Below are 22,618 nucleotides of genomic sequence, written 5' to 3'. Positions count from 1 at the left end.
GTTCATCTTCAGGAATAAAGGGCCCATGAGATTGCTAGACCAGACAGAGGTTATTGATTCACACATAGGGTTATGTAAGCAGGATGACTTGTGGGGCATGAGGAAAGAAACTTGTTAAAGGACTAGGGACTTTAAATAAGAACACAATCATTAAGACCTTGCTGAACTGGGGGCAGGGGAGAGAGGGAAAATGGGACTTTGGGGTAGATTGTAAAACTCCATGCTGTTGCTGTTAGTGCCATTGGGTCAGTACCAACCCATAGCAACCCTGCAAACGACTTTGCAGTCCAGTGCATTAACCCACAGTGCCACACCAGGACTCCATAAAACTCCACGTTGTTGTTGTTAAGAGCAATCAAGTCGGTTCTGACCCATAGAGACCCTGTATAGGGTTTCCAAGGAGCAACTGGTGAGCTTGAACTGCCCACCTTGCAGTTCAAATGGCTTTGCAGTCTGGCACATTAACCACACCAGGACTCCATAAAACTCCATAGTACCCAGTAAAAGAGGAACTGGAGGAGAGCCTTTTTCAAGACATGGGAATAAAATGCTTGGCAGGCCGACCATATAGCACATCTGCCCATGTCTACTGGGTTGTTGTTGTTGTTGTTGTTGTTGTTAGGTCCCAGCGAGTCAGTGCTGGTTCATAGTGACTTTATGCACAGCAGAACGAAACACTGCCTGATCCTGGGCCAACCTCACTATTGTTGCCATGCTTGAGCCCATTGATGCTGCCACTTGGCCAATCCATCTTGCTGGGGGTCTTCCTCTTTTTCTCTGGCTCTCCACTTTACCAAACATGATATCCTTCTCCAGCGACTGGCCCCTCCTGACAATATGTCCAAAATATGAGAGACAAAGTTTGGCCATCCTGGCCTCCAAGGAGCCCTCTGGCTGTACTTCTTCCAACACAGATCTGTTTGTTGTTTTGGCAGCCCAAGACATTTCAATACTCTCCTCCAACACCATAACTCAAAAGCATCAATTCTTCTACGGTTTTACTTATTTACTGTCCAGCTTTCGCATGCATATGAGGTTTGGATCAGGCGCACCTTAATCCTCAAGCTGACATCTTTGCTCTTCAACACTTTAAAAAGGTTTTGTGCAGCAGATTTGCCTAATGCAATGCATCATTTGATTTCTTGACTGCTGCTTCCATGAGCGTTGATGGTTGATCCAAGAAGAATGAAGTCCTTGACAACTTCAATCTTTTCTCTGTTGATAAGAATGTTGTTTATTGGTCCAGTGGTGAGAATTTTTTGTTTCCTTTACATTGAAATGCAATCCATACTGAAGGTTGTGGTCTTTGATCTTCATCAGTAAATATTTTAAGGCCTCTTCACTTTCAGCAAGCAAGGTTGTGTCATCTGCATAGCGCAGGTCATTAATGAGTTTTCCTCCAATCCTGATGCCACGTCTTCCTTCATTTTTCTTCTTATAACCCAGTTTCTCAGATTATTTGCTCAGCATGCAGGTTGAATAAGTATGGTGAAAGAATACAACCCTGTCGTCGCACACCTTTCTTAATTTTAAAATTCAGGTTAGAGATACTCAATGTCATATTTTGGCTCTTGTGGCGTTATTTTAATTTTCTTCACCTTCAGTCTGAACTTACACATGAGTAATTGGTGGTCTGTCCACAGTTGGCCACTGGCCTTGCTCTAATTGAAGTTATTGAGCCTCACTGTCATTTCTTCCCACAGATGTTGTTATTTTGATTCCTGCGTTTTCCATCAGGTGCAGTCCAAGTGTAGAGTCGCTGTTTATGTTGTTGAAAAACAGGTATTTGTAATGAATAAGTCATTGGTCTTGCAAGATTCTATAATGCAATCTCCACCATCATTTCTATAACCAATGCCACATTTTCCATCTACAGGTGCTTCCTTTTTGTTTCCAACTTTTGCATTCCAATCAACAGTAGTTATCAATGCATCTTGATTTCATGTTTGATCAATTTTATCCCCAAGAAATTGTTTAAATTCTTCAATTTTATCATTGGTTGGTATGTACAATTAGATAATAGTGGTACTAACTGGTCTTCCTTGTAGACGTATTGATATTATCTTACCACAGACAACACTGTCCCTTCAAGATAGGTCTTGAAATGCTCTTTCAACAAGGAATGCATTAGCATTCTTTTAGAGTTTGCCATTCACTGCATAATAAATCATATGATTGTCTGATTCAAAATGGCCAATACCAGTCCATTTCAGCTCATTAAAGCCTAAGGTATCAATCAGAATGTATTCCATTTCATTTTGAACTTCCAATTGTCTTCATACATTCATACTTCATACATTACACATCTTGGTTACTAATCAATGTTTCAGCTGTGTTTCTTCATCAGTAAATGAAGGTCTTGAAAACTTTATTACATCATGTCATCATGGTCAACTCTATTTTGAGGGCGGCAGCTCTTCCCCAGTAGTAGTTTGTGTGCCTTCCAACCTTACGGGCTCATTTAGCATTCTATCAGACAGTGTTCTCCTGCTATTCATAAGGTTTTCAGCGACTAACACTCAGGAGTGGTCTGCCTCTTCTTCTTCCTAGTCTGTCTTAGCCTGCTAAGTCCGTTTGCTGAAACTTGTCCACCATGGGTGACTCTGACAGTATTTAAAATACTGTTGCCAAAATTCTAGCATTTTAGCAACAAACAAGTTACCACAGCATGACAGACGGACAGAAGAGTGGTGGCAGTCATCCTAGTGAGACTGAAATAACTCATAGTGGTTTTGACTTGCACCTCTCTGATGATAAATGACACCGAGCATCTTTACATGTGTTATTGGCCATCTGAATATCCTCTTTGGTGAAATGTGCATTCTTCTCTTCTATTTTTTAATTGGGCTATCTGTTTTTTGGGTTTTGCTAAGCTGTCAAAATTTTATAAATATATTGGTTATTGCTGTTGTTGATGTGCCATTGAGTCAGTTCTGACTCGCAGAGACCCTGTATAGGGTTTCCAAGGAACAACTGGTGAGTTTGAAGTGATAACCTTGAGGTTAGTAGTCCAGTGCTTATACTACAGTGTCTCACCAGGATACCATATTGGTTATTAAGATAGACCTGTATCTATCTATATGGAGTCCTGGTGTGCTGCTGTGGGCTAATAAGTTGGATTGCAAAGTTGGTTTGACCTGCAGGTTCAACTCACCAACTGCTCCTTGGAAACCCTAAACAGGGTTGCTATGGGTCAGAACCAACTCAATGACACTTAACAACAACAGTCTCTCTATATAAGTTATTAGATATATTTATAATGATATATGTTGTAATTATAGCATATATAATTATATATATTTAATTATACACACACATACACACACACGAGAATGAGTCAAATTTTATCCACACTCTGGCTGTAGAATTTATTTTAGTCAACTTTAAAAGACAAAGACATCATTTTTTGACATGATCTCCTTGCTTTTCAATAAACTTTGTATATCGGTCAAAAAGTTTTTGTATCCCCTATTCAACACTGTTTTTATGTTTTAGCAAGCCATGAATGTACCACTATCTGTACTTCTTCATTAGAGGTGAATCTTTGTCTTCGAAGGGCTGCTTTCAGCAGTCCAAAGGAGCAAGATCAGGACTACAGGAAGGATTCTTTAACACCTCAAAATGAAGTTTCTGCAGAGTGTCAAGAATGTGACAGAGGTGTGCGATGGGACATGCATTGTCATACAAGATCACAATGCCCTTGGATGTCCTGTGTATTGAATCTGAAGTTTAGGTTTCAGCTCTTCGTTGAGCATCTCACTGTAATGAGCATTGTTATTAGTGACCCTTTTTCCTGGTAGTTTTCCAATCCTGGCCCTTGAGAATCCCAGAAAACTGTAAACATCAACTTTTTAGCTGATGGTTGACTTTTGAACTTTTTCTTGGTCAGCAATTGAGGATGTTTCCATTCCATACTAGGCCATTGACCCTTAGACTTGTAGTAAATAAATCCATGTCTTATCACCAGTAAGACTTTATTTTAAAGGAAACTTTTATTTTTATCTTCCTTTGAGTATTGGTCCAAATTCTGTTGGCAGATGTCCAAATGTTTGTTTACTGCTCTTCCATAAGCTGTTTTGGTGCCCATCTGGAACACACTTCTCAAAACCCAAGTCTGTCATGGACTATTTCATTGACAGAGCCATCAATGATCTGCAAATGATTTGCCACATATAATCCACTGTCACTCGTCTGTCTGAAAGAATCATTTCACATGCACACTCAATGTTGTCATCAGCCATGGACATGGACAGGTGATTTAATATAAGCAGGGTGTGGATAATTTTTGACTCACCTTCGCATATAAAAAGACCTGGTGTGGCGCTGCAAGATAAAGCATTAGAATGCAAGGTTGGTTTGAACGTCAAGGTTAGTGGTTCAAACCCATCAACCACTCCTTGGAAACCCTATACAGGGTTGTTATGAGTCAGAAATTTATATCTATATATAAATAAAGGAGTCCTGGTGTGGCACTATAGGATAAGCGCTCAACTACAAGATTGCTTTCATCTGTAAAGTAGATGGTTTGAACTTACCATCTGCTCCTCAGAAACCTTATACAGGGTTGCTAAGAGTTGGAACCTTCTCAACAGCACATAACAACAATATATATATATATATATATATAAAAGACCATAATAGATGTCAGAAGAGACCTTGAAATTTGCAATCCTGCAAAGAAATACTAAAGTAGTGGAAGAAATGAGGATGGTAAAGAGTTGTACAGAAAATTTCTAAGGGCAGCTTGAGAAGACAAGGTAAAATATTATAAAGACATGTGAAAAGATGTGGCACACTCAGCATTTCTCAAAGTGAAAGAACTGAAGAAAAAATTCAAACCATGACTTGCAATACTGAAGGATTCTGTGGGCAAAATACTGAATGATGCAGAAAACATCAAAAGAAGATGGAGGGTGTATACAAAGTCACTGTACCAAAAAGAAATGGTTTTCTGAGGTGGGACATTCTCACTTGAAAGGACAAGGAGACCAGCCTGGAATAGCTAGAGGAACAGAAGATACTTCTTGAAAGAATGACCAACAGGAAAAATCCAAAACAAAAATGGCAGTCTGACTGGCTACTACAAAAACAAAGCAAGCAATCAAGTCCCTTCAGGACAAACTCCCCTCCAAGACTGAAACTCAAAGGGAACACATGAGCAGGCATGTAAGCTTGCTGGCGACCACACTGATCTACTAGTGAGTGGAACAGGGGAAAGGTAGCAATGAAGATATGGGTTGAGTCCGACCATGTTCCATAGACTCCCGTCGATGTGGAGATGACAGAGAGAAGAGGAAGGGCTGGCTAGTTCGAAATGTGGTGAGATCTGGGGACTTCTGAGCCCATGGACAAGGACATAGCCACAGAAGGCCAAAGCTGAGAGCGAACATCCAGCTGATTTGAAGTGAGAGGAGGCACACAAGAATGCCTAAACGTGTAGATAGTAACCATTTGACCTAGCATCAATGGCTTGGTAATCAGAACTCGACTAGAGGAAGATTTAAAAAAAAAAAATTTTTTTTTTATAAAGGAAACAAGTGTAAATTGCTACAATTTGATGAACTTGACCTATACTTATGGATGTAGTAGCTCAAAATTCCATCTGAGAGGGAAGGAGTCTTCATATCAAGTATCAATCCTATCCCCTCTGTATACAGAGTTGATAGGGATGGGCAACTTAGACACTGGCTAACTAAAATGGGAGGCTATAATTGCACAAAGTGACTGGCTTACAAGTTTTCAAGAGGGAGTTTTGTTTCAGAGTGTGTGTGGGAAGTTAGAACCCTCACTGAATAGTTTTCATCTTGTCTACACGGGTCTGGTGAAAGGAGATAGGAGTAAGATTCTTATGATTCAATATTGAGTAATTGTTATCATGACTAATTGTAACTGTCACAACTGTAAAGGTAGAATTTTGTAACAAAAAGGGGGAAGTAGTTAATCTTCCAGTCCAGGACCAGAGGACTCTAGAAAGGAGAAGAGCATGAGCAGAATGTAGGACCCTATCCAGAGAAGCAGCAACACCAGAAATGGAGGCAGAGATGATGACATAGTGAGATAGAGCAACAGAGAACTCTAGACTCATGGAAAGAGAAAGGCTGTATGCTGGTGGCCAGGAAGCAGACTTGCACAATGTGCCCTTTGGTTATTTAAATGATTATACATTGCTGAGTGTTTTGGGGTACATCCCTCCCCACCTCCCACCCCACCCCGCCAAAAAAAACAGAGGGAATAGAAGCAAATACTGTTGAATGATGATGCATGGAGGAGATTGTAATCATTGCAATTAAACGATGAGTGTAAAACCAATGTTCTACCATGTAATCTATCACTCAAGTCACAATAAAAACTTTAAAAAAGAAAGAAAGAAAATGCTCAACCATTTCAAGTGGTAGTATACAATTAAGAACTGATGTTACTGAAGGAAGAAGTCCAAGATGCATTGAAAGCAATGGTGAAAAACAAGGTTCCATGAACTGATGGAATACAAACTGAAATCTTTCAACAAACTGATGCAGCATTGGAGGTGCTCACCCAACTACACCAAGAAACCAGGAAAACAGCTACCTGATCAATAGATTGGAAGAGATCCATAGTTGAGCCCATTCCAAATAGAGACAATTCACTGGAATGTGGAAATCACTGAACATCATTAATATTATATGGAAGTAAAATGTTTCTGAAAATAATTCAAAAACAGCTGCAATAGTGCATTAACAGAAAACTGCCAAAATCCAAGCTGGATTCAGTAAAACACGTCAGTGTTTCACTCCGCTGAGCACTGGGTTGCAGTGAGTCGGCATCCACTTGATAGCACCTAACAGTAACAGCTGGTTATTAAACTATATTGAGGAAATGGTTTAGGAAGATAATCTCCTAGTTGGTAGTTTTCCTTTCCACTTTTTTGTCTCTGGATAACTAAATGATTTAAAAGTTATTATTTTAAGATAATATAGCTACATACCAATGCAGTGTACCAATAAACAGGGTTTTCTAACTGAGATATAGAAAGATATCTATTGTTAATTTAAAATTAACACGAAGGGGCAGTTTTCAAACCAATTAGTGTGAATCCACTGAAGCAAAAAATAGATATCAATATCTTACCAAAATTTATCTTTATATATGCAAAATAAGAAGAATGTATACCAATTTACCTGCAGAAGATGTGACTAAAGAGAGTAAAACTCCTTTTATGCTTCATGAACTTTTAGATTGCTTGAAATATTTTTAAGAACAGTGAAAATATTTATTTTATCATATGGAAGCAAATCCATTAAAACAATTTGCCCAGAGACTTTTTTTCCCACTTAGAGGCTCTTGAGCAATGTTATTTTCCTTTTCCAAAATACAAAGACTGTACAAAATTTCCATGGCAGAGGTTTCTCTGGGAACGTTTCTGTTATATCTGCGTATTTTGACTAAAATAATCTATTTGTGCATAAATTCTATCTATCTAATAAGTTTTTTCTGAAATTTCTACTAATGTTTAATCTATCTTAGCACTTAACCTGTTTCAAAATAAATCCAGTTAGGGTTTTTGTTTCTTTTTAGCATTAAAGGATACAGACAATCATGTAATGAATTCTCAAGCCATTGTCCTAGAGTTAATGCTTGCTAGTCTCCTACCTGCTCACTTCTGACCGCGGTAACCTGCTGTACAATTCCATCATGTCAACTGCGGAGGCTGTTTCCCATCCGCTTGACAGGAGCCGTTCTTTCTGGACAGTGCAGTAGAGAAGAACCAGAAAGCAGTGTCAGACAAATCCAAGACAACATTAAAGCACATGAAAACTTCATTCAGATGACTCCTCTTTTAAGACTCGTTCTGGCCGCTGCAATCTCTTCTCTTTCCCTCCCCAATTTCTATATTACACATGCAATGCTAAAACCCACAAAAGCTGTGCTTGTTAAATGCTGTTTAGTCAGTTCTGACTCATAGCAAACCTGTATAGGGTTTCTGAGGAGCAGCTGTGGATATGAACCACTGACTTTGCAGTCCAGTAATTATCTTACAGCGCCACATCAGTATCCGGCACTAAAATATATTTAAAGAAAAATGAGACACTTTTCTGAGAGTACCAATTTTCAAAAAAGTGTTTCAGTAATAATGTGACATAAGATTTGCAAAAACGAAATGGGGGAAGTCTCTCTTCAGTAAATAAAAGGCATTTAAAACGGAAGGGATCCATTACATATGAAAAGAGATTTAAAGGACATATCAATCAAATATAGTGTGGAACATGTTTGGATCCTGATTCAAACACCAATCATAAAAATATTTTTTACAAAGCAGTTGGGAAAACTGAATAGAGACTGGGTATCAGGTGCTACTGAGTGGGTAGGGTGAATTTGTAAGGTCTGATTCATCATCAGTATCCTGAGGAAAAGAGAGCACTTACTGGACTTTGATGTATTGCCTGGGATTGGCTTTAAACTATTCCAACAACATCAAAACATTATTTCTGAAGGAGTTCTCTACGTTTTAAATGAAAGGAAATTTCCAAACAAAAAAGTTAAAATAATAATGTACAGAAATGCAAACTTGTGTTTTTCGTATCTATATGGTAATGGAGGGTTTAGATTTTCCTAGGAGTCCTGGTAGAGTAGTGGGTTACATATTGGGCTTCTACCCAAAGGGTCAGCAATTCAAACCCAGCAGCACTTCATTGGAAAAAGATGAGACGTTTTGCTTCCATACAGATTTATAGCTTCAGAAACCCTACACAGGATTGCTATGAGTCAAAACTGACTCCTAAGCACACAACTACCACCACCACCACCAAGAACTAGTGACTGACAAAAGTCCTTAATACCGCTGCTGTTGTGAGATGTCACTGAGAGGACTGTAACTCACAGAGACCCTGCCTAGGGTTTCTGAGGCTGTGTATCTCTATAGAGCAAAAAGCCTCATCTTTCTCCCATGCAGCCCCTGGTGGGTTTTAACGCCCAGTCTTGTGGTTAGCAGTCCAGTGTTTATCCTATAGCACCACCAGAGCCTCCGAATGCCTCTTTAGGCACGTACTTAAGAGAATTTCTCCCATTACCTTATCTATGAAGGGCAAATGTCCTTCGTTTGACTAAAGGTACAAGAACATTCCCAGTCTTCGCTTTCTAACCTGTGAATCTAACGATTTGCACATTTCCACTCCAGCCAAGTCGCACTGTCGTCTCCGAAGGTTTTCAACCATAATTTGCCCGAAGCGATCATCCATGTTCACCTGGAGGGAAGAGGGGTCCAGGTGTTCCTGTAAGGCTTTTTTGGTTGGTTTGTTAGTTACATAAGTGTGCAAAATAAAACATCCTATTTTTAACCATTTAAGGCTGACATTTGATAATACTTAGTGCAGGTCCTGGTGTAGCACTGTAGAACTGTGAGCTGGACCATGAGGTAGGTTTGAACCATAAGATTTTCAGTTCATACTCACCAGCCGTTACTTGGAAATCCTATATAGGGTCACTATGATTTGAAACAGACTCAACAGCACTTAATAACAACAACAACAACAACAACAGTGTAGGAAAGCAATGACGAGCAAGCACTCATACACAGTGCTGGTGGGAGCCGAAATTAGAGTAGCCCCTGAAAGGGCAATTGGACAGTATAGGCCTTTTAAATACTCAGCTTGTGATCCAACCATCCAATGACAGCAATTTCTTTGACAGATGTACTCGTGTGTGTACATAAAGATGCTGTAACATTTAGCAGCTGTGAGAGCATGAACCAAGTACTTAATTAATGGCCCTGTGCTCCCGTTTCTGTAACTGTACAATCAGATCATACTGGCATCTACTTCTTAGACTGTCGTAATAATTAAATAATGTCATATACCTAAAAATCATAGAACAGTGCCTATTCTATGATTATACAGTAAGCAAGTTGAAAAATTTCCTGTCAGTACTTTATCATCATTGTTAAAATTGTCACCATTCACGTAGCTTTATATTTAAAATTACTAATTTGGAAATAATGTAAGGCATGCAAGGAATTAATACACATGTAAAGATAGTAATGATTGTGTATTTGTTAAACAATTGTGAAGCTAAATGTTGGTTATTCACAAAGTGATGGTGGTGTTGAGTCTTGTTAGGGACGGGAGTAGATAATACATTGAAAACAGTCGTATCCCCAGGCCTGCGCCAGACTGAGAAGGGCTACAATTAAAAATCCCTTAATCCACTTTCTCTCATAAAATGTTGAATAAATGATTTCTGAATACAAGAATACAAGTGAAACAAAGTGAGTGAAGCCCTACACGGCTGAGATTTGCTGAAACATGGAAAGTTGAAATCATTTTTTCCAGGTGTGGTATTCTGCAAAGTAAAATAGGTTTCCATGATTGCTTCACATCAAAAGAAAAGACCAAAGTGATCAGCCTCTGTCATATCCACTCACCTGGACTTTAGACTGAGTCTAAGGAACACTCCCAGTTATACATAGAGAAATAAAACTGTACCAATCGGGATGCAGGGAAGCAGGTGGGGAGATCATGAGACCAAGATCAGGCCTAGCTGATCTTGACATGTAATTACACAAAAACAAATCCCTTTACTGTTTTACCTTTAATTAAAAAAGTAAAATCATATCAATAAAACTAATGAAATAAATAAAAATAGCTATGATGTGTTCAGTGTGTATTATGTCCTTAGCGCTGTCCAACATCTCACAAATTCCAGTTTAGGTTGAGAGGTTAAGGAAGCATAGTTAACACTTAACAGCTGGGCACTGCTATCAGAAAATTTGCATATGTTAATTCACCTATTCCTTACAACAATCTTATGAAGTAGTAACTATTGCAGGCGCAGAGAGGGTAGTATCTTGTCCAGATCACACAACCAGGCAGTCTACATCCAGAGCACACCACTGAGTAAGTCCGCCTAATAAGGTCCCATTGTTGTTGTTGTTGTTATGTGCCGTGGAGTCCCATAGCCAATGATAATTGCTGGAGTACAGGGTCGCTATGGGTCGGAACCGACTCGATGGCACTTAACAACAACAACAACAATTCAGATACAAGCCAGATAATTCCAATGACATAAAACACAAACCTTTTTACACTAAATCAGAAGAGGCAAAAAGGCAGTCCATGGACCAAGCTCGGTCATTTTTAAAAATAAGGAACTCTTACATGAACAGTCTGCTTTCTAACTTACCTTTAAAAACTGGCAATTTTGGCAGTTCTAGGATCATTAGTGGCCACAGCCATGAAATGGGAAAAATTCCTTTGTACCAAAGTCCCCACCACTCTATACTAATTCCATCTGGCCAAATTCCTCTACTTGCAATTTCCTTTTGTCAGATCTACAACAGATGAGGTGGCACAAATAGGTGAGTGTTCAGTTACTAACCAAAAGGCTGGCAGTTCAAGCCTCCCCAGGGATGCCTTGGAAAAGAGGCCTTACAATCGGCTTCCAAAAAGCCACACTTACTGACAACCTTGGGAGCACAGTTCTGCTCTAACACACATGGGACTGCCATGAGTCAGAGTCAACACCATGACAACTAGCTTCTGTTTCTTTGATTTATACTAGGTGATATCCCAAATCCCTTCCATAAAGCTTTATATCTTTATGGTCAATGCAATGCTGAAATAAGGGTTAAAAATCTTTTAGACAGGCTTAGGCAAATGTTTACAGGGAGCGAAGAAACGAGGAGTACCAAGATTGCTGGACTTGATTAATAAAAGAGAATGCTGACAGGCAGAGGGACCAGATGACTGCGGGACTACAGACAGGGACAACAACCACCGGAGCCTTAGGCAGAATTCAAACTACCTGTGCTTCCTTTTACCTGCTCATAGTTGATGAACATGGCAGTCTCAAAACTGCTGGCTGCCCACTTCAGGAGGTTTGCAGACTGCTCTGGAGTCATGTAAATCAGCACACATTCAGTTATGATGAGTGTTGGCAATCTGATGAGGAGAAAAAAAGGCACAAAGATTTGTTATCATCAAATCAAGACCCTCTAATGGTACAGATGCTGCAGTACTGGTAGGGTAGCTCACATGCCAGGACAACGAGAGGGCTTGAACAAGCACATCATCCCTCAATGCAGTAACACTCATGTAATATCATGACACTATTTTTATATCTGGAGCCCTGGTGTGGTGCTATGGTGTTTGCCAGACTGCAAAGCCATTTGAACTGCAAGGTCAGCAGTTCAAGCTCACCAGCTGCTCTTCGGAAACCCTATACAGGGTCGCTATGGGTTGGAATCGACTCAACGGCACTTAACAACAATAACAATTTTTATATCTAAAGTGAGTGATGAACAATGATTCTACTCTACATCTGTCAGTTTGCCATACTGTGGTGGTTTACGATTTGCTGTGATGCTGTAAGATACAGCACTGGTGTTTAAATACCAGGAGAGTACACACATGGTAGACAGGTTTCAGCTGAGTTTCTAGACCAAGGCACACTAGGAAGGAGACTACTTCTGAATGTTTAGCCACTGAAAACCTTATGACAAGCAGTGGAACACTGTCAGATAGTAGCAGAATATTAAATACTTAAAATTATAAATAGCACCAGAATATCATCAGATATAGGGCCAGAAGAAGGCACTCAAAATACGACTGGGGAGGTTGGAAGGCACTCAAAATACGACGGGGGAGAAGCTGCCTACTCAAAGTAGTGTTAAGTGTGAAGACATGAATGGAGTAAAGCTTTTATGACCTTCATTTGCTGATGGGGCACAACTCAAAATGAAAAGAAACAGCTGTAAACAATCCATTAACAACTGGAGCATGGAATATATGAAGTACGACCGAGGAAAACTGGAAATTGTAAACAATGATATGGAACTCATAAAGATCGATACCCTAGGCATTAGTGAGTATCGGCCATTTTGAATCTGACAATCACATGGTTTATTCTACAGGGAATGACACACTCCAGAGGAACGGCATCACATTCATTATCAAAAAGAACATATCAAGATCTATCATGAAATACAATGCTGTCTGTGATAGGATAATATCCATATGCCTACAAGGAAGACCAATTAATATCCCTATTATTCAAATGTACACATCAAACAATAAAGACAGTGATGATGAAATTGAAGATTTTTACCAACTTCTTCAGTCTGAAATTGATCAAACAAGCTATTGAGATATATTGATAATTTCTGGTGATTGGAATGCAGAACTGGAAAAAAAGAAGAATCAGTTGAAAAATACAGTCTTGGTGAAGGAAATGATGGAGATCACATGATAAATTTTTGAGACCAATGACTTATTCTTTGCAAATGATTTTTTTAAACAACATAAAAGGATGACTATACACATGGACCTCACCAGATGGAATACAGAGAAGTCAAACTGATTATATTTGTGGAAAGAGATGGTAGAAAATCTCCATATCAACAGTCAAAACAAGACCAGAGGTGGACTTGGGAACAGTGCATCAATTGCTCATAGGAAAGTTCAGGCTGGAGCTAAAGAAAATTAAAACAAGTCCATGCAAGACAAAATTTGACCTTGAAAATATCCAATCTGAATTTAGATATCATCTCAAGAATAGATTTAATGCATTAGACACTAATGACCAAAGACCAGAAGAGCTATGGGATGACATCAAGAACATCATATAAGAAGAAAGCAAACAGTCATTAAGAAGACAAGAAAGAAAGGAAAGACAAAAATGGATGTCAGAAGAAGATTCTGAAACTTGCTCTCCAGTGTAGAGATGCAAAAGCAAATGGATAATGGCACTGTGCAAAGACCGACAATGAGGAAAATCCATAGGGAAGAATGCTCAGCACTTCTCAAGTGGAAAGAACTGAAGAAAATATTCAAGCCTCGATTTGCTGTACTGAAGAATTCTATGAGTAAAATATTGAACAATGCAGAAAGCATCAAAAGAAGATGGAAGGAATACATAGAGTCACTGTACCAAAAGGAAATGAACAATGTTCACCCATTTCAAGAGACAGCATATGATCAAGAGCCAGTGTTATTGAAGGAAGAAGTCCATGGTGCACTTAAGGCATTGGCATACATCAAGACTCTGGGAATTGATAGCATACAAATGAATATTTCAATAAACTGATACAGCATTGGAGGCATTCACTCATCTATGCTAAGAAATATGTAAAATAGCTACCTGGCCAATTGATTGGAAAAGATCCATATTTGTGCCCACTGCAAAGAGAGGAGATCCAGAAGAATGCAGGTATCAAATAAAAATATTAATATCACATGCAAGTACAATTTTGCTAAAGATAATTTAAAGATGGCTGTAGGCTGTAACTGTATAGTGACAGGAAACTGCCAGAGGTTCAAAATGGAGTCATACAAGGGCACAGAACAAGGGATATCAGTGCTGAGATTAGATGGAGCTTGGCTGAAAGCAGAGAATACAAGAAAGATGTTTGCTGTTGTTGTTAAGTGCTGGCGAGATCATGACAAGCTATAAACAATACTGCATAGAATGAATGAGTATTCCAGAACACTTCATTGTGCTCATGACACACCTGCACATACTTCAAGAGGCAACTGTTTAAAGAGAATCAGGGGACACTGAATGTTTTAAAAATTAAGGAAAAGTGTGCACCATGGTTGTATTCTTTCATCGTATTTATTCAGTTTAAATGCTGAGCAAATAGTCCAAGCAGCCGGATTATATAAAGAATGTGGCATCATATTTGGAAAAAGACTTCTTAACAACCTGTGATACGCATCTGATGCAAACTTGCTTGTTGAAAGCAAAGAGGACTTACTATAGTTACCAGTGAGGATCAAAGACCACAGTCTTTGGTACAGGTTGCACCTCAATGTAAAGAAAACACAATCCGTCGTGACTGGCCAATAAATAACATCATGACTAATGGAGAAAAAGTGATGTTTTAAAAGCCTTCATTTTGTTTGGATTCACTATCAACAGTCATGGAAGCAGCAGTCAAGAAATCAAAGGATGTATTGCATTACACAAATCTGCTGCACAAAGCCTCTTTAGGGCATTCGATATCAAAGATGTCAGTTTGAGGACTGAAGTGTGCTTGACCGAAGCCACGGTATTTTCAACAGCTTTGTATGCATGTTAAAGTGGACAGTGAATAAGGAAGGCCATAGAAGGCCTGATGCACTTGAAGTATGGTGTTGTCTCACACGTTGGAGTGTGAAACAGTCCTGTAGAAGGGCAACGTGCTGGATAAAGTGGCGAGTCCGTGAGAAAGAGGAAGCTGCTCTAACGACATGGATCGGCACAGTAGCAACAGTAATGGCTCCAGCTTAACAACGATCATGAACCACATGGTGTTTTGTTACGTTGTCTCTAGGAGTCAGGACAGATTTGACTACATCCAACAACAAGAACAGGTGATGGTTTGTCTGGCTTATGAAAACACTGTACGTGTGAGACAGATTGTTAAGGGAGCTACAAATTCTCCCCTACACTGCATTCATAGTTTGATAATCTGATACTGCAGGTCCTACCCATTCAGCAGTTAGCTTGTATTTCTCTACCCTGGAATCAGGGTTAGTCCTGTGACTTGCTTTGGGTAATGGGACAGTAGCAAATATGGGTCAAGCAGAGGCATGAAAAGCACTTTCACCCTGGCTGCATTGGAATACTGAGACCACTATGTGAAGGAGCTCAAACTGTCTCATTATAGGATGAGAGGTTATATAAATGAAAATGAGCTTCCTAGGATACAATCACTCAGTTCCCATTGTACACACTGTACACATGAATGAGCTGTAGCCAACATCAGCTGAACCTAGCTCCTAGCAGCAGATCCACCCAGCTAAACTCAGCAGAAATATTCAATTCACAGAATTCTGAGCATCTGAATTGTGTTGTTTAAAACCACTAAGTTTGGATTTGTCCTCATAACTATACCAATAATATCATGGTAATTGGAGAAAAGATTGAAGTTTCAAAGACTTCATTTTGCTTGATTCCATAATCAACACTCACAGAAGCAGTAGTCAAGAAATCGAACAACGTATTGCATTAGGCAGATCTGCTGGAAAAGGCCTCTTTATAGTGTTCAAGAGCAAAGATGTCACTTCCAGGACTAAGGTACGCCTGACCCAAGCCATGGTATTTTCAATAGCTTCATGTGCACGTTGAAGTTGCACAATGAATAAGGAAGTCTGTAGAAGAATTGATGCATTTAAATTATGACAGGAGAACAAACAAATGTGTCCTAGAAAACATACAGACAGGACATCCGTTACTTAGCAACAAGGATGGCAAGACTTCATTATTTGTACTTTGGACATGTTGTCAAGAAGGACCAGTCTCTGGAGACTGTACAAGATATGATGCATTTGAGTTATGGTGTTGTTTCACACTTCAGACAAAATATCAGGAGGGATCAGACCCTGGAGAAGGACATCACGCTTTGTGAAGTGGAGGGTCAGCATTCCGCTGACCCTCAATGATATGAATTGACACAGTGGCAGTGGTAATAGGCTCAACATTACCTGAAATACAACGGTGAGAAAGGTGCCAAACCTGGCAGTATCTCGTTCTGTTGCGCATACGGTCACTAGCAGTAGGAACCATCTGGAAACCACTTAACACGAAGTTTGGAGTGGTTTGTTATACATCAAAAGCTGACTCAAACTGTTTGGAAATACTAATACTCATTTACCAGAACCTATTTTTTCTTATTTAAGTTTTCACTATTGAAATTATAAGCAATACTTATAGTTTTCAGTAAATATTAGTCAGTATTCAATCTGAATTATCAGATCCAAAATAATCAACAAAACAATCATAAGAATAGCAAAAAAAATTCCTACAGAAATATCTAAAAGCCATAATTTTTAACAAAAATACTAAGATCACCTAGACTTTGCAAGGCACATGAATGCAGCTTGATTTTTTGGCTTGATTGGACTATTCTTCATCTGTCTCAAAAATTCTGAGGGGGTGGGAGCAATTTTCCTTAGCTTCTCCCATGCTGAGTAATCTGGGACCAGGTCAGTGCTGTCAAGACTGGTGAAACGGGAGAACCCTCTTCTCCTGACTAGGATTCTACTTTGCAGGCTTATTTCTAGGTCATTTACTGATCCTTGTCCGATCTTTTTCTGGTTCATCTTATCTTACCTGCCTCTGGGCCCTGTTGGAACAGATTACCTTACTTGCTAATTTCCTTAACTTTTTTGTCATTGATTCTTTGCCTTCATTTTTTCTTTAAAATAATATTTTCTCTATTCTACTTTGCTTCAACTACCTTTGAGTTTACTCACCACACATATTCTTGATATTATCATCTTCACCTACATATTTCTATCACTCGCTAAGTCCTTAACTCAAGTATGATTTGGTCAGCAGCATCACACTAAAACCACATCTTACTCCACTCTGGCAGCCACTCTAAAAATACTTTTGTGATGAAAGTAATCATGAAAATATAATAGCAGGGGGGTCTGAATTTACACTTTTGGTTATCATACAGTGCATATTATTCTACAAAGTCAATTAAAAATTTTTTTTTTCTTTCACTCAACATTTGGTTTTCTAGCTGTCTCCAGGTAACCTAGGTCAGTTATTTTACATCGCTTTTCCTCCTGAAGAGCAATAGGTTGCTTCTCATTTTCTGCTACTCCAAACAGGGACTACAATGAACATTCTCCTTGTGCACACATTCAAGATGTGCTGGGGACACTCCCCAAAGTGCAACTGCTTTATAATATGGCACAGACATTTACAATTTTACTAGGTAGCTTCAGATTCTTACTTACAATGGTTGTATTAAGTTTACTTCCATCACTGTTGTATGACCATATCCTTGACTAAAGCTGATATTGTCTAACTTTAAAATTTTTGTCAGCTTGGTAGAAATAAATAGAATTTCTTCTGATAACTACTGAAGTTAAATACCTTTCTATTTAATATTAAGACTTCTGCTCAAAGTAACCTGGTCATAAATTCTTCGCCAATGTCCCCATGAGATTTCGATAACAATAGCAAGTGCTCTTTATATATTGCTGGCGTTCATTCTTTCTTTGGACTCCTGGTATAGCACTGTAGGGTCAGCACTGGGCTGCAAACCACAAGGATAGTAGCTCAAAACATACTATGTGCTCCTCGGAAACTCTATACAGGCTCGCTGTGAGTTGGAACCGACAGGAAGGCACATACAGACAACAACAATTCTTCTTTAGATACTGCAATTATATACTAGCTATCTTCTCTTAAACTTGGCTGGCAAAATTGCTGCTGTTAGACGCTATTGAGTTGGATCCAACTCATAGGGACCCTATGCATAACAGAATGAATACTGCCTGGTCCTGGGCCACCCTCACACTTGTTACTTTTGAGCTCATCGTTGTGTTGGAGTCCATTGTTGCTGCCATTGTGTTAATTCATCTTGTTGGGGGTCTTCCTCTTTTTCACCAGCCTCCACTTTTACCAAGCATGATGTCCTTCTCCAGGGACTGGTCTCTTCAAATAACATGTCAAAAGTATGAGAGATGAAGTCGTGCCATCCAGGCTTCTAAGAAACATTCTGACTGCACTTCTTCCAAGATAGATTTGTTTATTCTTCCGGCAATCCATGGTACTTTTAATATTCTTTGCAAACAACACAATTCAAATGCATCAATTATTCTACACTTTTTCTTATTCGCTGTCCAACTTTCATATGTATATGAGGCAGCTGAAAATATCATGGCTTGGGTAAATCATACTTTAATCCTCAAACTGATTATCTTTGCTCTTTAAGACTTTAAAGAGTTTTTTGTAGCAGATTTTCCTAATGTGATACATAATTTGATTTCCTAATTGCTGCTTCCATAGTGCTGATAGTGGATTCAAGCAAAATGAAGTCGTTGACAACTTCAATCTTTTCTACATTTATCATGTGAGTTATTTACAAATCTAGGCCTCGACATTTTAAAAAGAGTAACACAGATGAGAACAGATTTGAGGAACATTGTTCAAAAAAAAAAATTCAGAAAAATCCTCTAAGTAGCAACAAGAAGATAAACATTGCAGAGTAGGAGATGAGGTCCGGGGATCATGCTGCACGCACTTCTAGTCCCATTTCCCTCATCTCTTTCTTACCAGCACAAAATTATAACTGCATAGGTTAAAAACAAACTAACGAACAGACTCACTGTGTATTCATGTGGCATCGTTTTAGTTTCTCTTCCATGTCAGGTAAATCTCGCAGATCTGCCCCTATAATGGCATATCTCTTTGAATCCAACATATGCCCATCTGTAAATGCAAGGAGAGGGCACAGCTTCAGTGGATACTGCATTTTTAAAAATTAAAGTAACTTTATTCTTTTTTCCATTATAAAAAGAAATGCACAATTTAGAATACCTCCCAAAGACGACTGTCAGCATTTAGGTATATAACATTCCAGCTGTTTCCTCTGTACATATGAGTAGGGCACACACATTGACACTTTCCTTCTTTTTAATCCCGATTTCTGTCTTGCTCCCTCTTTTACTGTTGTCTCAACACATATGTGTTAGAGAAAAGAAAATGGGACCACTCAATTTTGAAAACTGCTTTTCCTACTAACAATAGGCATTAGGAATATCATTTTCTGAAATGATTTTATAGTATTTCACAGCATATATAAAACAGAACCTATTTAACCAATGCGCCCCCCTGCCAACTACCACCACTAACAGACATGTAGTATTTCCAAGTTTCCTCCATAGAGTAGTGTGCGTCCTTGTATACACATCATGCAGCACCTGTATAGCTTTATCTTTTAAGTAGATTACTAGGACTAGAATTATGAGATCAAATTTAAATATTGTACAAATCGGCAGACTGTTCTCTAAACAGTCTGTCAATTTGTGACACATTATTTTTAAAAGAAAACAGCTTAAGTACTAAAGTATTTACAAGTAAAAATGATACAACGTGTTTTAAAATCTTTCAGCAGATGTGAGATGGAATAGCATCAGTCAGAGGTTCTCAAGCTGTGATAGACATTAGAATCATTTTGTTAAGACACTGACTGGGCCCCACCATCAGAGTTTAAGATTCAGTACATCTTGGAGTTGGAATCGACTCAATGGCAGTGGGTAGATGCTGCTAGTCTGGAGACTAAATTCTAGAACGGTTGGTATAAACAAAAGGAGATTATCTAAATACAGGGAGGTTCACAGATCTAGTCAGATGTTTGTGTATGTGTGAACATTTTTTCAATTAACGAATGTTTAAAGCGACAGGTTACAAAAAGAGGAAAGAAAATTGCTTAATTGTTTTCCAGAAGCATCATTTACTGAACTTCCTTTAGGGTATAAACCAGGGAAGGAAATTAAATGTCTAACAGCCATTGTATTATCAATGGTTAATTGGATTTAAGAACACATAGCAAAACAATGCTGAGAAATCTATAAAGTAGATTCTCCCTTATCACCTTACTAACTCTACTTAGCTGATTCAAATATATTTGGTTACACACAATGAGTTAAAAAGACGACTTTGTAGGAGGCAGTTACATGTGGTTGTGGGGATTATGTGCCGTGCTCACAGCGACCCTGTACAGGGTTTCTGAGACTATAAATCTTTACAGGAGCAGAGAGTCTCATCTTTCTCCCTTGGCACAGCTGGTAGTTTCAAGCTGCTGACCTTGAGGTAATCTGACTCATATAACCACAATGCTACCAGAACTTCTTAGGAGGCAGCTATTAGATGACAGGACAGCACTAAAGAGCAAGTTAAAAAAAACAAAATCGGCTGCAGGGTGAAGGCACTCACCTGCTATATAAGGCAGGACAGGAGGTTAAGTGCTGGATGTTAATGGAGGCTGCTGAACTCAGCAGCCACTTGGTGGGAGCATAAAGATTTGCAGCCTCCAAAACCATATGTTGTTGTTAAGTGCTGCTGAGTCAGTTCTGACTTAATAGACCCTGTGTAGAGTTTCCCGGGAGCAGCTGTTGGGCTTGAACCGCTGACCTTGCTGTTCAAACTGAACTTGCAATCCAATACTTTAACCCAAAGCGCCACACCAGGACTTCGTAAATAATATACATACTGATTATAAACATATGGAATTTGTTTTCTCCATCCCTGACAACAACAACAACAACAACTAAAACTACACTTTGAAACATGTGTTCCCTAGTACCTGGTACTCAGGGACTAGAATCTAGAGACAGCACCTTCAGTCATTTCAGGAGGCAGCATGTGGTCAAGAACCGCTGGTACTCTCACCACTGGCTCTGCCACAGGGCCCCTTCTAGGCCGCTTCCATCTTCAGTCCTGGACCTGATTTATAGCTCTTGGAGGAGGTTCTCTGCCTTCTCTCTGCCTTTTCATCCTTCTTCCTTCCTCCTGCTCTGTCCACTGAGTCTGTGTGACAGACTGCATACACCAGTGTAAGCAAACTGTGAGTCCATTTCAGGGTATGATCCTTCCACGAGATTCACCAAGTGACCAAATCCCTGTTAGAAGGCCACAGACATGCCATTTGTGTATGTATATTGACCACTCCCTCTAGGTGCATGTGTTAAATAGACCATTTGAGGCTGTTGCCTTGAGCCAAGCAAACAATCTCAAATTGTTTCCAGCTAACCCAGGAACTGCTGAGCCTGGACAAAAGTAACAAATCCTCTGAGATAGAAAAGTAAGGCAAAGGTATTTCCTCAGGGTAAGGGGGGAAATCTTCCGAGGGGTTTTTCCAAAGGGGCCCTAAAGAACCCAGCTGCTACGTGAGTTTGAACCCACCAGCCTCTGTGGGGTAGCTAGATATGGGAGTCTGCTCTTTGCAATGATTTACAGCCTGGAAATCCCATGAGGCAGTTCTATTCTGTCCTGTAAATAGGAATCGACTCAGGGTGACAGTGGATTTGTTTTTCAAAAGAACCAAGGTTTACGTGCACATGAATTAACTCATCTAACCATGAAGGAGTGGACTTGTCAGGGACAAGTACCCTGTTACCCTGGCTTCATGTCCGTCCCTTTGCCCTGGTTGTCTCCTACTAGGCAGGGATCAAGAAAAGGGGAGTCCATCTCTAGGCCTACAAGAAAGGTGACTTTGAGAGGAACAGCCTGGAGACAGAGATAAGGATATCAGGATTTGAACCTCTGATAACAGAGAAACAGCTGGTCTCAGGGAAGAAGAGCTTGGCAGACAGCCCATGAAGACAGTCCCTAGAGCCGCCAACTGCAGAAGGCATTCCATTTCCAAGAAGCCTGCACCCCTTTACTAAAAATCAAATGAACAGTCAACATATCACTCCTTCTACAAATTGGGCTGCGAACCTCAAGGTCAGCAGTTTGAAACTACCAGCCGCTCCGTGGGAGAAAGATGAGGCTTTCTACTCCCGTAAAGATTGACACACTCGGAAACCCGGTATAGGGTCGCTATGGGTCGGAACTGACTTGACGGCACTTAACAACAACAACAATCAATATATATTAGCCCACTCATAGAAGAGGAGACCCCATACCCTTATAAACTAGTACACCCCAATCCCACAGGGTCTTCTCCACTCGCAGGCAGGCCCGCTTCTCTCTCTGAAGTGGACTTGCGCTTTGACTTCATCTATGCTCCCCAATTCTACCAGGTCGTCTCCACTCGCAGACAGACCTGCTGTCTCTCTCTGAAGTGGACTTTCGCTTTGCAATAAAAAGCTTCTGAGTGAAGGCTTAGTGTTCGTGTGTGACAAAAGCAATGACTCAATAA

General features: G+C 39.6%; 1 protein-coding gene across 2 annotated transcripts in view; it reads right to left on the bottom strand.

The window, feature by feature from the left end:
* Nucleotides 1–22,618, bottom strand: part of LCMT1 (leucine carboxyl methyltransferase 1) — an 85,776-nt gene that overhangs the window by 7,783 nt on the left and 55,375 nt on the right. Inside the window, exons 6-9 of one of the 2 annotated variants that reach the window (XM_006859804.1) lie at nt 19,080–19,182; nt 11,792–11,912; nt 9,120–9,221; nt 7,630–7,721 (exon numbers count right to left, since the gene is read on the bottom strand). In XM_006859804.1, coding sequence (XP_006859866.1) covers nt 7,630–7,721; nt 9,120–9,221; nt 11,792–11,912; nt 19,080–19,182 — 418 coding nt within the window. The remainder of the gene's footprint in view (nt 1–7,629; nt 7,722–9,119; nt 9,222–11,791; nt 11,913–19,079; nt 19,183–22,618) is intronic. The other variant, XM_006859805.1, reaches the window with a different exon arrangement.

This window comes from Chrysochloris asiatica, unplaced genomic scaffold (assembly GCF_000296735.1).
Source record: "Chrysochloris asiatica unplaced genomic scaffold, ChrAsi1.0 scaffold00034, whole genome shotgun sequence".
Classification (NCBI taxonomy): Eukaryota; Metazoa; Chordata; class Mammalia; order Afrosoricida; family Chrysochloridae; genus Chrysochloris; species Chrysochloris asiatica.
The sequence above is the reverse complement of the archived record's forward strand: the minus strand, read 5'-3'. Positions and strand labels throughout refer to the sequence as shown.